Below are 17,123 nucleotides of genomic sequence, written 5' to 3' on the forward strand. Positions count from 1 at the left end.
AGTGGATTTCCTCAGCCACAATAACCGGGTGTTGCAGGAAGCAGTGGCCAAGGCCCAGGCAGACAGTAAGAGAGCCTTTGACCGGAGAAGAAGAGGGGAACTGATCCTACAACCTGGCGACCAGGTATGGCTTTCTACCAATAACATTAAAATGGCTTGTCCCTCCAGGAAACTTGCACCTAAATTTATGGGACCATTTCCGGTTAAGAGGAAAATTAATGAAGTCTCCTACGAGCTAACCCTGCCTGAGTCGCTTAGGATTCATCCTGTGTTCCATGTGTCACTGCTGAGACCTGCCACCCCTGATCCCTTTCCTGATAGAGGAACTAGACCTCCAGAACCCATCTTAGTGGATGGAAACGAGGAGTACGAGGTGGAGGCCATCCTCGATTGCAGAAGAAGACAGGGACGCATCCAATTTCTGATCAAATGGAAGGGATTTGGGCCAGAGAACAATTCCTGGGAACCAAACAGCAATATCCATGCCAGGCGGTTAATTCACGCATACTTGTCTGCCCATCCAGAAAAGAGGAACCTGTTGGGCATCCGGAGGCTGCCCCTTGGGAGGGGGCAATGTCAGGAACTTACCAGCAATAGACAGGTACAGCTGCGTGCACACAGGCGTCGGCGTGTGTCTTCTGCGCGTTCGCGTACGCGTTCGCGTGCGCGTTCGCGTGCGCGTTCGTTTACGCGTTAGTGTGCACGTTCGCGAGTGGCGTTCGTACGCGCGCTCGTCCACGTGGTCGTGCGTGGCGTGCGTGCGCTCCTTCCCGCCACTGAGCGTTTAAAGGACTCTCAAGTGCGCCGGTGCGGCGCTGTTTCGTCTCAGCTTCCGTGTGTCTGAATATCTGATCCTGAACCCGGTTACCTTTGAATACCTGATCCTGAACCTGATTACCTGCTACCGTTATCGACCCGGCTTGCTTGACTTCTCTGCCTTCTCCAATCCCGACCCGGCCTGCCTGACCTCGAAACCTCTTCTGCTTGTGATTCCGTTGCCGACCTCTGCCTGCTTACCGACACCTCTTCTGCCTTCCGTTACCATCAGTCTGCTTACCTTCTGACCCGGACCGTCTGACTCTTCTCCAGCCTGCTGCCAGTTCCAACCTTCGGTCTCTGAAGCTACTGCCTGCATTTCTCAGCTTCCAGCAACCCGCAGTCCACTCAGCCTTCAGAGGGATCTCCGCTCTTCTACCAGCTCCAGCGGCTCTATCCAGCAGGCCCTCCTACCCACTGTGCTCTCGAGACCGCTGTTCCCATTCCAGCGGCTCCTGAACCAGCGCTGTAAGAGAGGTCTCCTCCTACAAGTCGGGCTCCACATCTGGACTCTAACAAGGTCATAGACAGAGGTGAGTTTGTTGCATGCAGAGCGGCCATTCCAAAAGGCGAAGGAGAAGAGGAGGCTGGTTTTGGGAAGAAGAGGAATGGAAATTAAATTTGCGTGGATTGCCAGAGGGTGCAGGGTGATGGGTGCATTGGGTACAGTTAAATGATGGGGCCCAGTGTTTGGTGATATATGTCCAAAAGTTAGGAGAAGCAACAAAAGGGTGAGCGAGGCAATATGGGAATGGGATTTATATGAAGGGACATGCTTCAGTACCCTGGAGGTCTTATTGGCATATGGGTTTAGAATTAGGAAGAGGTGATGAGTGCAGTAATAAGGAGAAGTCAGAGGTGAGGGTGATATATACAGGCTGTAGGGTGGAGAAGAGAGGAGAAGGAAACAGAGTTTAAGGAGAGAGGACACAACTGTGAGAAGGAGAAGTAGAGAGCGCATGTTATAGAAAGAAGGAAAATCTAAATGGGGAAACAAGTTCACCTGAAGTCTGATGTTTTGCAAAGTAGTTTGCTGTAGATTTTCCTTTCATGCAATCTCTGAAGTGTAAAGAGGAATTAATTAAAGCCACTTTATATTTTATTGAAAGAAACCCAGCATATGCCACCCAGTCATGTATCCATGTGACATATTTATGCCATATAGAAATGTGGGACTTCCACTCCAAGCAAGAAATAGTTATGTCCTCCACAAATGAGGGACTTCCAACTCAAGCAAGACATATTCATGTCATACTGAAATTTTTATGTTGAAAGTCCCTTGTTTCTTTAGGACGTAATGTTTCTTCCTCATTCCCTTCCAAAGCAAGGAAGAAATATTTATGTCATAATCAAATAGGGGACCTCCAACACAAGCAAAAAATATTTATTTCATAAAGAAATGAGGGACCTCCAACACAAACATAATTTTTTTTTTAATTATTAAAGAATTGAGGAATATCCAGTGTAAGCCAGAAACGTGTCATGGTATAAAAAATAAGGGACTTCCAAAAATAATAAAATATATTTATATTGTATAGAAGAGTAGGTACTGTATATGATCCTCAGAATTTTACTGTGACTATGAAAACTATATCCGTGTGTCAAAAGGAAGATTGTTCACTAAATGCAAAAAAGGTAAAACTATTTCATGGGAAAACATAGTAGTGTGTGGTTTACACACGGTGCTTTAGTGAAGAAAATGTTTTTCAGATATTTTCTTACATTGACTTTAAGTCTTTGCACTGATATATAGGGGAAGTGCCTATGCTTTTCTCCCCTGATTATTAGTTGGTGAAGGAGACGGTCAAGTTATTTTCAGGCTCAATAAAGATGTCTGCCAACATCACAACACATATCCAAAATGCACTAAACTGTGATACATTGAATTACTTATTATCCCCAAATGTCAGTGTAAAGCTTGTTGTTTCAGTTTGACTCGTATTGTAATTTGCACAGATTGGTTTACTTATCAGTAGTCATCACCAACTCAAATCTTCCTCTACAGTTCTTCCAAAGTTTGAAGTTACTCTTCAGTTCCCCAAGGTTGTTATGTTTAACAGTGAGCAGTTCCCACTTCACGTATGTGGAAGGTGAGTCTGAACTCCAATAAGGATGAATGGATACATAGAAGACACCAAATTCTGGTTAATGCTTAGTGACTGGAAGAAGGAAATCACATGACATACGATTTTCTAAATGCTTTGTTATATCTTTTAGATACACTTATGGGAAGCCAGTTCAAGGAAACTATACAGCCACTCTGTGCCAAAACTATTATTCATATTGGTGGAGACATGGAACACAAACCAATTCCAAGATCTGTGCTAAATTCAGTGGAAAGGTAGGTGCCACAGAATGGCAGCTAGATCTGAGCTGGACAATGAATAAAAAACTGGGGAGCCTCTTACAATTTTAAAGAGAATCTGTAAAGCATATGATCTTTTGTAAGAGGACACAGACTCCCAGTCCAAATAAACTATACATAATTTGAAAGTGTCAATGTGCTATAGGAAAAATGTCGTTGATCTCAGAGTTTTACATTCTGACAAACTTTTCTAAGGCTAGTCTTATGCCGCGTACACACAATCAAACAATCCGGTGGAAAAGTCCACCCGTGTGTGGGCTCCGGCGGACTTTTTTTTACCCAAAAGTCCGGCGGACTTAGAAAGTAGTTTTTCACCAAAATACGGCCGTGTGTGCTAGTCCGCCATACTGTTGAAATGAATGGACTTTTCCCGCACGGAGAAAAATCCGCTCATTTTGAGTGCGGCTCCAGGTAGCCGGGACTAGCGAAGAAAGCGTCGCTGGCCCCGTCACCTGGTATGGACTTAAAGAGAAAGCCCTAAGCCGAAAAAATGGCATGGGGTCCCCCCTAGGTCCATATCAGACCCTTATCCGAGCACGCTACCCGGCCAGTCAGGAAAGGGGGTGGGGACGAGCGAGCGCACCCCCCTCCTGAGCTGTACCAGGCCATATGCCCTCAACATGGGGGGGGTGCGCAGCCCCCCCACCCCAAAACACCTTGCCCCCATGTTGATGAGGACGAGGGCCCCTTCCCGACTACCCTGGCCGTTGGTTGTCATGGTCTGCGGGTGGGGGACTTATCGGAATCCAGGAGCCCCCCACCCTATGTGAATGAGTATGGGGTACAATGTACCCCTTCCCATTCACCTGTGAAAAAAAAAACACAACACACAAGGGTTAAAAATAATTTATTGCACAGCTCCAGGGGTCTTCTTCCGTCTTGGGGGTCTCCTCGCCGGACTCCTCCGCTATCTTCTGCTCTTTTACTAGCTCTTTTACTAGCGGAGGAGCCCGGCTTTCTTCTTCGTCACCACTCGGGGGTCTTCTTCCAATTTTGGGGGTCTTGCCCCCTCTTCAGGGGCCTTGTCCCCCTCTTCGGTTCTTCTTTCTGGGCCTCCGCGTCTTCTTCTAGCTCTTTTACAAGCGGTGGCCCGGTCTTCTATCGTTGCTGTCGCCGCTGTCTTTTAAGTAGTACAACAGATTTATAATCTGTTACGGACATATTTTGTACATTGAGTTCAAAGGGGTTGATTTACTAAAGGCAAATTAGGCTGTTCATGTTTCAAATTTTCACTTGGCTTAGTGAACGTTGTGAAAATTCAAGAATAACCTTTCATGTGTAAGCAAAATAATTAATAACAGTATTTTACCATTCAATTTTGGATTGACTGGACTTTATCGAATGAAAACCACATACACTCTTAGAAATCTGTTTGTTTCTTCCTGCTCCTTCGAATTTTCTCCTCAGTGGAATTGAAATTGACTCCGCTAATGATTAGAAAATTGAAAGAACGCTCTTAAATTAAACAATTTGTAACAAAATTCTGCTAGTTTTTAGCTAGTTTAACCACTTCCTGACCGGCGCACGCTAATGTACGTCGGCAGAATGGCAAGGGCAGGTATATTGGCATACACAGCCGGCACGGACCCCCGTGAGTCCTGTCGTGGGTCCCGTGGACTCAATCGCCACGGACATACCCGCGATCGTCTCTCGGGGCATCTCCCCGTTCTGCCTAGCAACAAGTGACGCTGATTTCTGCTCCATGTGATTGGAGCAGAGATCAATGTTCACTAAAACAAAGCCCAGCCCCCCACAGTTAGTAACATTCCCCTAGGAACACTTAACCCCTACACTGCCACCCACTGGTTAACCCCTTCACTGCCAGTGTCATTTACACAGGAATCAGTGCATTTGTATAGCAGTGATTGCTGTATAAATGACAATGGTCCCAAAAATGTGTCAAAAATGTCCGATGTGTCCGCCATAATGTCGCAGTCACAATAGAAATCGCAGATCGCCGCCATTACTAGTAAAAAATAAATAAATAATAAAAATGCCATAAAACTATCCCCTATTTTGTAAACGCTATAACTTTTGCGCAAACCAATCAATAATCGCTTGTTGCGATTTTTTTTTACCAAAAATATGTATAAGAATTCGTATCGGCCTAAACTGAGGGAAATTTTTTTTTATATATTTTTGGGGGATATTTATTATAACAAAAAGTAAAAAATAATGTGTTTTTTTCAAAATTGTCGCTCTATTTTTGTTTATAGCGCAAAAAATAAAAACCGCAGAGGTGATCAAATACCACCAAAAGAAAGCTCTGTTTGTGAGAAAAAAAGGACGTCAATTTTGTTTGGGAGCCACGTCGCACGACCGCGCAATTGTCACTTAATGCGACGCAGTGCCGAATTGCAAAAAGGGGTCAGGTTGTAAGCCAGCAAAATGGTCAGGTCTGAAAGTGGTTAAAGGAGAAGTTCTCCTTTTGTAACATGTTACATACATTCAGGGTGTAACATGTTTCCCGCTCCCTGTTTTGACAGCAAGCGAGGGGGGGGGTCTTCACAATCTGCTCTGCCAGCCAGGAAGCATCATTCACAGTTTCCTGTGATTGTGAAAACTCCAAGTACCAACACCCTTTGTGGCAGTCGGCTTGTAGTGTTCAACGAACTACCAGGGTGCTGATGAGCACTCTCGGTATTTCGTTGAGCTTCTTTTCATTCAGTAACTGACTGCCTGTGTTGCCATGACTATTATTAGTGACTTGATAGCCATAATGTGGAGTTAGATATATTTTTATGACCATATGTTTTCAAAGGAAGTCAGGCTTCCCCCCCCCGCACCCTTCCTTCCCCCCCCCCGCACCCTTCCTTCCCCCCTTTATTGATATGATAAACAAGATGAAAGTTTTTGGAGCTGAGCAGAGGATAGGAAGATGGTGTATACAGGAAGTTGGAAGGAGGGGCTTGGGGACTTTGGAAAGAAGCATGTGATCGGACCGAGGGGCTGTGTTTTGGAAGAGAAGAGCAAGACTTGGCTTCCAGAAGCTGGAAAGCTTTGGAGACATTTTGAGTTTGGACTTTGACAAAGGAACCATGAAGGACATTACATCTTGAACCCTAAGAACACTCAGAACAGGCCTCACCCTGGTCGACCAAAAAAGTTGAGTGCACGTGCTCAGCGTCATATCCAGAGGTTGCCTTTGGGAAATAGATGGATGAGTGCTGCAGAGGTTGAAGGGATGGGGGGATCAGTGTGTCAATGATTAGACCATACGCCACACACAGTTGGCTAAAGACAAGCAGACTAAGGACATGGATTACTGGAACCATGACGTGTGGTCTGATGAGACCAATATAAATGTATTTGGTTCTGATGGTGTCAAGCGTTTGCGGTGGCAACCAGGTGAGGAGTACAAAAGACAAGTGTGTCTTGCCTACAGTCAAGCATGAGTGTTGCCGGAACTGGGGAGCTACAGTTCATTGATGGAACCATGAATTCCAACATGTACTGTGACATATTGAAGCAGAACATGATCCCATCCTTTAAGAGACTGGGCCCCAGGGCAGTATTCCAACATGATAATGACCCCAAACACACCTCTAAGACAACTGCCTTGCAGCTGAGGGTAAAGGTGATGGACTGGCCAAATACCTCTCCAGACCTGAACACTATTGAGCATCTGTGGAGCATCCTCAAACGGATGGTGGAGGAACACAAGGTCTCTAACATCCAGCAGCTCTTTGATGTCATCATGGAGGAGTGGAAGAGGATTCCAGTGGCAACCTGTGAAGCTCTGGTGAACTCCATGCCAAAGAGGGTTAACTTCCATCATCCAATCATGGACAAGCAAAAATACTAAAAAAAGAAACCTCTGTAGAAAACAAAAAAAAAAATTAAATGGGTTTCAGGAGCCGCCATAGGGTTTATTCTGCTAAAAATTCTGTCAGCGTTTTTGTGCTTTTATGCTTTAACTTTTCCTTTTATATAGTCGAGTGTTACTTACTGTGAATTTCAGCTAAGTGAAAATTTACATTGCAAAGTAAACACGCTCTACTCCTTTATTACATCAACCCCATATTCCCACTACCTGTCAGGGATAGTGAGATTTTCAATTTCCGAAATTCCACATTTCTGAATTTTAAATTTATGAAATTTAGAATTTCTGAAATTTAGAACTTTCAAATTTCTGAAATTCTGAACTTCCGAAATTCCAAAATTTAGAATTTCTGAAATTTCAAATTTTCCAATTTATGAAATTCGGAACTTCCTGAAATTGGAAATTCTGAAATTTTGCAAGTAAAAAATTTGGAAGTTCAGAGATTCAGATATTTGGAAGTTTGGAAATTCTAAAATTCAAACTTAGTAGATTCTAATATTCAAAAAATTGGAAATTTGAAAATCCAAAAATAAGAATTAAAAACCCGAACATTCAAAAGAATGAAAATCTGAAAATTCCAAAACCTTAAAATCTGAAATAATAACTAATTAATAATAAATATTAAATTATAGGTATTTGAATTTCCTTTCAAATTTGACTGTTAGTAAAATTATCTGAAATAACGAATGCTTCATCTAAACGAATGGAACATAACGATGTAATAATAATAAAGAACAATAATAATAATAAAACCTTTTTATTATTATATATTATTAATTTGTTCCATTCCATTTGTTTAGGTGCAGCATTCGTTATTTCGGATAATTCATAACTTTGGATAAATTTGTATTTGTTATGTTCATTAACAGCCAAATTTGAAAGGAAATTCCAATACTTAAAGCAGAAATATGTCACAGCAAAAATACCATAACATTAGCAGGGTTAAAATAATCCAAACATTTTAGGATCTGTTAAAAGTTCACTAAAATAGTTAAATAAGTATGAATCCACTTTATATATAAAATGAGGCAGATGTAAATGTAGGATTGTCCATCACAGAAAAAACATTGCAGATAATAATTCAAAACAATTGCCTACTCCACACTGCTCATGTCACAATCTCCCTGGGATACCCCTGAAATTCCTATACCTATAGTTTAATAGTTAGCTATTATCAGTTAATTATTTTCAATTTTACTGACTTTCTTTCTATTTTTCAGATTTTCAAATTTTCAGATTTTCAATTTACTGAATCTCTGAATTTTATAATTCCAAAAATCCAAAAATTTAGAATTCAAAAATACAGAAATTCAGAATTCAAAAAGTTGAAAATTTGGAAATTTGGAAATTCGAAAATTCAAAATTCAGAAATTTGAAAATTTGGGAATTCTAAAATTCGGAAATTTAGATTTTTAAAATTCGAAATTCGAAAATTTGAAATTCTTTTCTTATTTCCACCCCCTTTCAATCTGTTAAAAAGTATTTTGCTATATACGGTATGTTGGATAAGTGTAAAAAAAAAAGTTAATCCTACCAGAAATCCAGTAAACTACTTGCACTCTGCTTTTAATTATACCTGGCCAGTTCACCTCTGTGGACTACAGAACACCTACAGCATCCCTATATTATTGAGATAAGGAGAAGGGGTGCACTGTAGCCAAAATCAAGAGCAAGCAGCCTAGGATGACAACACTGCCCCTTTTATAGATACACTACAGTGGGCATTGTCACTCTAAGACAGGAAGTATGTTCCTGGCAGGATCAATAAGTGAATATAAGGGAGAGCAGCCCCCCCAAAAAAAAAAATCTATGCAGCTATGACATCTAAGGAAGTGTTACCTGCAATATATTATTATACAGGATTTATATAGTGCCAACAGTTTACACAGCACTTTACAATACAAAAGGGAGACAATACAGTTATAATGCAAGAGGATTAACGGGGCCCTGCTCAGAAGAGCTTACAATATAATAGGGTGGAGAAGGTGGTACAAAAGATTGTAGCTGTGGGGAATGAGCTGATGGAAGTGGTAAAAGATTAGCTGGAGGCGTGATAGTCTTCCCAAAAGAGATGAGTTTTCAGGGATCGTCTGCAGGTAGCAAGAGTAGGGGCTAGCCAGACAGGTTGAGGTAGCGAGTTCCAAAGATGGGAGAGGCTCTGGAGAAATCCTGGATCCGAGCATGGGAGGAGGAAACGAGAGAGCTTGAGAGTAGGAGGTCTTTAGAAAATCGGAGAGGATGATTTGGGTGAGAATTTAGAGACAAGTTTTGTGATGTAGCTTGGGGCAGAGTTGTGAATGGCTTTATATGTTGTGGTTAGTATTTTGAATTTAATTCACTAGGCGATTGGGAACCAGTGTAGGGATGGGAGTAGAGGGTTGGTGGACACTGAATGGGTGGTAAGGTGGATAAGTCTGGCAGCAGCATTCATGATTGTAATAGTCGAGGCGAGAGATAACGAGGTAGTGAATGAGGAGTTTGGTGGTTTCATCTGTTAAAAAGGGATGAATTTTCGAGATGTTACGGAGGTGAATTCTACAAACGATTTTTGTTCCTTGCTTTAAAATGAAATGTTGGTTCTGTGGACTGATCCTTCATATAGATATGTTTTCAACCCTAAAGTCCTTCAATTGATCACTAATATTTCAGCACTGTGTTCCTCTCTGTCTCTCACTTACAGCTGGATAGATCGGGATGTGATACCATAGAGGTTAATTCTACAGTCTATAAAATGAGGAACTCCAACATGGAGCGTCTTCTGAAAGGAGAAGCCTCTATCACAGAGGATGGGACTGGTAAACTTCTTCTGTTTTCATCTTCCTTCTGTTTTGCTTATAAATGGAACACGTAATGTACATAGATCAGGGGTGCCCAACTGGTGGCAGACAGCCCTCTGATGTGACCTGCAACCTCTTGCTCTGGGATGTTGAGTTGGTATGGGTATCCGACCCACCATCCCAGAGCATCAGTGTTGTGAATGGATCTGTCCCCTTCAGTCTGGGTGGATTGGAAGGGAGGGCCCATAGAGTAGAGTGGGCTATGTCCGTATAAGCAGAGTGGAAACAGATCTGTCATTTGCCCACTCTGCTCATTGTGGCCCACCACCTGTTATCAAGTCACGTAAGCACTGTCGCCCTAGCTCTTTAAAAGGTTGGGCACCCCTGACAAAGATGTTAAGGTTAGAATAATGGTGAATCCTATGATTTCCCAAAGCTGATCTCTTATTTCTTTTCAATTATTCTTCTGCCAGGAATTGAGTTATCTACAGTCAGTCAGGCTGCTATATCCAATGTAATCAGTAAGGTGTCCTTTATTGATGCTGACAGTAACTATAAATCTGGGATCCCATTCAGTGGATTGGTGAGTTGCATAATATTTATGTAAATCTTATTTTGCCATAAAATTCATTTTTGTAATTGTTATAACCAATGAGAGCTGAAAATAACAATTACATGTCTGAAAACAACAGTAAAACCGGCCACAGACGGATCAAAATTTGGCCGGTTCAGCAGGAACTGGCCGAATTTTGATCCACCTGTGGGCAGGTTGCTTGTACTGAAGTCAACCGATCGATCAACTTCAGTACAACCAGTCTGTGCTTTTTTTTTATTTCATACGATTACTGTCGCTGGCTATTAAAAATTATTTTATTTTTGTTAGAAATTCTGTATAAGGCCCTAAAGAACAGACAGTGCACAGTCCACATGGACTTTGCTGCTTATCTGTAGACAGGAAACTCGGAACCTTTACTTAGGGAAAAGACACAGAGTATACTATAAATGCAGCGACAAACATATAAACTCTGCCATCTACTGGTTGAAGAATATAATCACACACATAGGTTGGACTTTACGGACTTGTGTCTTTTTTCGACCTCACCTACCTACTATGTAAATACTGATGTACGGTAGTTGTTGCATAAAATACAATTCTGTGTTCCAACACTCCTACTCAAAAACTACCCCTTATTTTAGTCTTAATTCAGATCTAAATTTTTAAAATCTGATTCTTGTAAGTGTTTTTGTCAAATGTATTGATCCACTTTTGTTTCTTATGAGCTGGTTGTAATTCTCTGTATCTCATCCCATGAATCTGCCTCTAGTTTTAAACCTACATGACAGCATAGGACAGGCGTTTGGCTGGGATGCCTTTATTGCTTCTAGCTGATTTACTGATTGAAGCCTCTTGTGGCCTCGTTTCTTCTTTTACAGCATTTGGATTGTCTGCATTAATTTCTATTTATATATCTCTTTCTCAATTATCTTCATGTGACACTGATGTGGAATTTCCCTCAGTTTGAACACAAGTTTCATGGACAATTATACTTCTACTGATGGTTACCTTGTTTGTGTCTTGGTGTAGAATTCTGTACCCTTTTGAGATCCACTATACCCCACAATTACACCTTCCTTTGCACAAGCATCCCATTTTGTATGTTATTCTTTTGGGACGTGCACATGGGCTTTGCTTTCAGAATTTTTTAGATGGTTCAAATCTTGGAGATTTCCATTCCACAGTTCATATGGAATTTTCTCAGTTGATTTTCCTAGTAGTCAATTTTGGAGATAACATGGCGGTCATAATTGCCTCTTCCAGTACGTGGTTGGCATATCTACATCAAACAGCATGTTTCTTCCACTCTCACATGGAATACAGTTTATTATTTTTATGCAAATCAATTTTGTTCTGGGTTGTATGATACAGGAGTTTGAAATATTATGCCATGCTTTCTGAGAATGACCGGTGTGTTATCACCTGTATATTCAATTCTATTGTCGGTGCACAATATACTTAGCATTTTGCCAAATGTGTTGCTTAATTGAGCCAAATACTGTTCACGTATCTCTTAGACGTGCAGAACAGAAAAAAATGTTTCATTTCGGATAGATTTGTTATGTTACTTTGTTAGGTTGATTCCTTTACGGAATTTGTTTAATTTAATTTTATTTAGTTTATTCGTTTTCGAACAAATTCACATTTTTGGAACAATTTAAATTCTGATTGGTTGAAAAATGATTGACGAAACATAAGTTCACGCTCAGAAAATTGAAAGGGTTTAACATTGTGGTCAGAGGTGTATGTTTCACTCATTAGTACCTGGTTTGAGTCTTTTTTATGGTTTTTCCACACCTCTCATTTATTGACCTCACATCTGATTATTCAAAGACAATGATATTTCTTTAAACAATCTTGGGAAAGTGAATGTGGTGGCTAATTAAGGACAGAGCAATCTGGAAGAAATAACCTGTAGAAATAACGGGCTGACCAGGAAATATTAAGTCATGGGCAAAATGGTTTGAATTTAAGGAAACTAAACTATATTATGAAATTATATCAGACCCTGATGGCAAATCATAATATGACTTATTAAATAATATTGATTAATCTTATAGTTCCTGTACATTCAGGACAGTTCTGTATTTACATATAGGTCCTCAACCTCCCCCTTCATTTTCCTTCTTTCGTTTTTTTTTTTCTTCTCTTTTTTTCCTTTTTTTTCCTTTTCTTTTTTTTGCATTGTATATGTTTCAGGATTTTTTTTAATATTTTTTTTTGAAATGCTGAAAATAATAATAATAATAAAAAAAAAAGACATAGCAATCTATGGAGACGAGTCCTACAAAGGGTAACAATGAGACACTGTAGGATCAGACTACATGCAATCCATTCACTCTGCGCTTGTCTTTGTTTTAGGCACATCATCAAAATGCTGTCGAGCAAATGTACATCATCAACAAGCTAATAAAAAGCTTTCTTCTTCTGTTTCTATGAGGACTGCTAAAACATATTTCCTGGCATAATACTCTGTTTGTGATATCTTATTATGTCTTCTTTCAGGTTAAAGTGGTGGATGCTGGTGATAACCCGATACCAGGCATTAAGGTTTACATAAGAAGTTTCATCAATTCAATCAATGAAACCTTGGTAACAGATGACAATGGACAAGCTTCTTTCAGTGTTAATACAAGTGAATGGATGGGACCAATAACTCTCTCGGTCGGTACTAACAGTTTTGTTTTGATACATTGCTATATGTGTATTTCAAAATTTCTTTGTTAAGGGGGCTAGTTAAATAGGTTGTCCAAAAAAGTTTAGTTTGACATAATTCGCTCAATTTCCCTATATCATTATAATCACATTAAAATATTTAAAGACCTTTGATAAAGATGGCAAAAAAAAAAAAAAAAAAAAAAAAGGACAAGATATGGCAAAAACTGCATTACATCTTTTATTCAATAAAAATCACGCTGTAGGCTCCTTTCACATTATTTGCATTTTTTTGTGTTGTAAACATGTTTCTTTGTCGGTGCAATGTGTATTTTAGGTGCATTACCATTGATCCCCAAGTAACACCCACTGGAATAATAATCCAGGATTCAGCAAATTTGACATTTTTCTCGTTCAATATTTTTATTTTGATAGCAAATTGGGTAGAATATGCAAAAGATAGCGTTTATAACATTCAGCGGTGCTGGAGTACTAATGCAATTGCATTACAAAGCAGTTCTAATTGCATTATGACATTAGAGATAAAATGGGAATTGCAGCTAATACATTATTCTGGATTTTTGGGAAAAGGAACCCAAATATAGGAGGAATGGGACATTAGCAGTGCAATATTATAATTAACAAAAATAGAAAAATATTTTTTGAAAAAGTATAAAATTTTTTTTTATATTTATTATAACAACAATTCAATAAAACCAAGACAGCCTTATGATCATACAAGGATGTTACATATAGCGTGAGGTCCATATAGTGGTTCAGTTAGGGTGCTTGTAATTGCTTATCCCGACATATTTCGCTGTCGCTTCCTCAGGGGATATACAAGCTAGCAAATAAATAACAACAAATGACATGAAAATCAGATTACATACAAAATACATACCAAAATAAATTATATAAATATGTATATATGTGTGTATAGATAAGGGTAAGGCTTTGGATAAAAGAGTGTGCTTACCCCCACTCCACAACCTGTTGGGTGCTGTTGGGTTTGTTGCCTGTGCACCTTTTATAATATCTGGATGTTTTTTTCTGCAGGAGATAGGGTTGTGGAGTGGGGGTAAGCACACTCTTTTATCCAAAGCCTTAGCCATATCTATACACACATATATACATATTTATATAATTTATTTTGGTATGTATTTTGTATGTAATCTGATTTTCATGTCATTTGTTGTTATTTATTTGCTAGCTTGTATATCCCCTGAGGAAGCGACAGCGAAACATGTCGGGATAAGCAATTACAAGCACCCTAACTGAACCACTATATGGACCTCACGCTATATGTAACATCCTTCTATGATTATAAGGCTGTCTTGGTTTTATTGAATTGTTGTTATAATAAATATAATTTTTTTTTATACTTTTTCAAAAAAATATTTTTCTGTTTTTTGTTAATTATAATATTGCACTGTAAATGTCCCATTCCTCCTATATTTGGGTTCCTTTTCCCAAAAATCCAGAATATTGTTAACAGGGATGAAGTGCCATATATTTTGGGTGTTGATGGGAGTCTGAATCATGGTTCAAAAAAAGCAGCTAATACATTCTTTTGTGTCTTTATGAGATATGTTTCTTCGGAGATCATAAAGTGTAAAGTACTGCTATGTGTAAAAAGTCAGAAAAAAAGAGAAAAAGGAAAAGAGATGGATAAGAGGGATCAGAGTAAGGAAGACTGGCTGAAGGGGAGATGGCTCTACCTCCAACTGGTCGGCTAGGAGAATGGGTAAATTGGCTCAGCGTGTTAGAAGGTGCCTATCGAAGGTCTGAAATAGTGAGCCCAGTGTTCCAACATTTTCTTAGAGGGCCATACCATTTTTAGTGAGCGTGGTGGTCCATTTTTCATACCTCACAATTTGGGATAATCTTGGCTTGACTTCCAACGTTTTAAGCAATTGTGATTTCCATGCCTTTGTGATCATTTGTTTGGTGGCTTTGAACAGATGGTTTAGGAATTTAAAGGGGCGTTTACAGTATCTACATTACCAAGCATGTGATATGATATGGTTTCATATAGATTTGTGAGCAAATAATATCTGTACAGTGTATTCAATATTCAGTGTATTTGAATCTATGCAGTATAGGGAAGAGTGTGCCAGCCTCCAAGCAGCCACCAAAACAGGTGGAAAGAAACTTTGGTACTAAGCTAGCAAGCTAGCTAGCTTGCCTAGGTATTAGGTACCACTGAGTAAGCACTTTACAATTTGCACTTCTAGTGCATTTGTGAGCAAACCTTTGTTGCATGTAAGCCATGTCTGTGTCCGGTCCTCCTCCGCCAGTTTGTAGCCCAGTTATGATTTCCATATGTGTTAATATGTGTAAGGGGTTGCAAAAGCATGATTTTAGTAGCATTTAATAGATTTCAGAAATTAGGCAAGGAGAGTGAGGGTGCTCGCTGTACATTTGAAGTGAACATAGGTTTCCCCAATGGGGTATGAGACAGTTGTAAGTATAAAGAGTTTGATTTGAAGGTATCTATGTAAATATTTCAATGTTTGGTAGCTTCTGATCAATTCTGAGCCTTTGGAAAGTTTTAAAGCTGGCAGGTTTGACTAGGCTATGAAGGCTAAATAGGCCTGAAGTGACCCAGTGTTTGAAAAACCCTGGGATGGTTAAGCTTGGTTTGGAATTATGGGTTCTTAAGGAAAAACAGAAGTGGGAGGTGGGATGAAAGTAGGCTTACTGGAGTACTTCACATCATCCCCAACCTTGAGGGGTGTGCATGGGGATTGGATTGCATAGTTAGGCTCTATCTCTTAGAAGAACCCATCGGGGTTTGGCTATGCCCATAGCAATCATTTGACTTCCAGATTTACACATAATGGGACCTCAATTCTATAACATGATAATTAGAAAACAGGGCAATTTTTGCTATCAGAAAATATTTAGATACGCAGAGGATCCCCAGGTCAACCTGCATTTTTAACTTAGAGCAGGGGTATGCAATTAGCTGCTCCAGCTGACGCAAAACTACAAGTCCGCTAATCGCATATTGCTGACTTAGAGCATAGTTTAGTCTGTCTCTTTGCCGATACTAAAGGCTGGACATTTTTCCAACGCACTTCACCCTCAGTGCACCTAAGACATGTAACTAGAGTCACATTTTCTATTTTGGTGGACATACTTCCATGATCAAGGAAATGGTTTTTAATTTGAATAAACAGATCTACATTTTGCCTAATTTATTTTACTATTGTGAAACTAAATAAAGACATTGACCTGAACAGTTTTCTAAACAAATATGCCTTAAAGAAACAGTGTCTGGCTGCCATTGACTATGGTCACTATGGTACCAATATACATACCATGTCCAGGCTTCCAAGACAGACACTCAACCAACCCCTGGAGCAGAGTTCTGTCAACTTTGGCAACTAGGAATGGCCATCAAGGAACAAATGTATCCCTTCCATCCATTTAGTTGGAAGCAAATCAAAACCTGTACATAGTGTGTAAAACCTCCAGAACTGGATGTGCGATTCCTCAATATAATGGTACAGACAGCTGTCACAAAGATGTAACAGGAAACAATCAAAGACTGCAGACATTCTACATGAGATTGGTAAAAACCACATAGGTGGTACAGGAGATGGTCATAGACTGTGAACATGCTATATGAGTAGTTGGAGACTGAAGACAGGCTTCAGCAGACAGTCATGCCTGGAGACACATTACACTAGAGTTCACTGTTGTGATAGCCCCTTAAGTATCAATACTTTCACATGTGTGCTTCCAACGACCTCCTTAGGCCCCTTTCACACGGGACGGATCAGTAATGATCCGCCCGGTGATGATCTGCTCGCTCAGCGGGGATGGCTCTATTGTCCCCGCTGAGCCGGCGGCAGACAGGGTCGTCTCTGCACACTGTGCAGGGACTGCCCTGTCAGCTCTCCACTCTCCTCTATGGGGGATCGGATGAGCTCGGACCGTCTGTCCGTGTTCATCCGATCCGCTCTGCAGACGGATATAAAAATAGGATTTTCCTCCATCTGCAGAATCGGACAGTAGTGGAGGCGGACGATATCGGGTGTCTGCGGATGTTTATCCGCAGACACCCGCTATCCTATAAGAATGCATGTATGTCCGTATTTCATCCGCAAACGGATGGATGAAATA

The 17,123-nt window shown here is 40.2% G+C and overlaps 1 protein-coding gene across 1 annotated transcript in view; it reads left to right on the plus strand.

The window, feature by feature from the left end:
• LOC143930922 (alpha-2-macroglobulin-like) overlaps positions 1–17,123 on the plus strand; it is a 173,915-nt gene that overhangs the window by 45,973 nt on the left and 110,819 nt on the right. The window contains exons 7-11 of the mRNA XM_077455614.1: positions 2,822–2,906; positions 3,034–3,157; positions 9,685–9,799; positions 10,255–10,364; positions 12,843–13,001. Of these exons, the coding sequence (XP_077311740.1) occupies positions 2,822–2,906; positions 3,034–3,157; positions 9,685–9,799; positions 10,255–10,364; positions 12,843–13,001 (593 nt within the window). The remainder of the gene's footprint in view (positions 1–2,821; positions 2,907–3,033; positions 3,158–9,684; positions 9,800–10,254; positions 10,365–12,842; positions 13,002–17,123) is intronic.

Source organism: Lithobates pipiens, unplaced genomic scaffold (assembly GCF_037356315.1).
Source record: "Lithobates pipiens isolate NorthernLeopardFrog02 unplaced genomic scaffold, aLitPip1_a1.2 Scaffold_25, whole genome shotgun sequence".
NCBI lineage: Eukaryota > Metazoa > Chordata > Amphibia > Anura > Ranidae > Lithobates > Lithobates pipiens.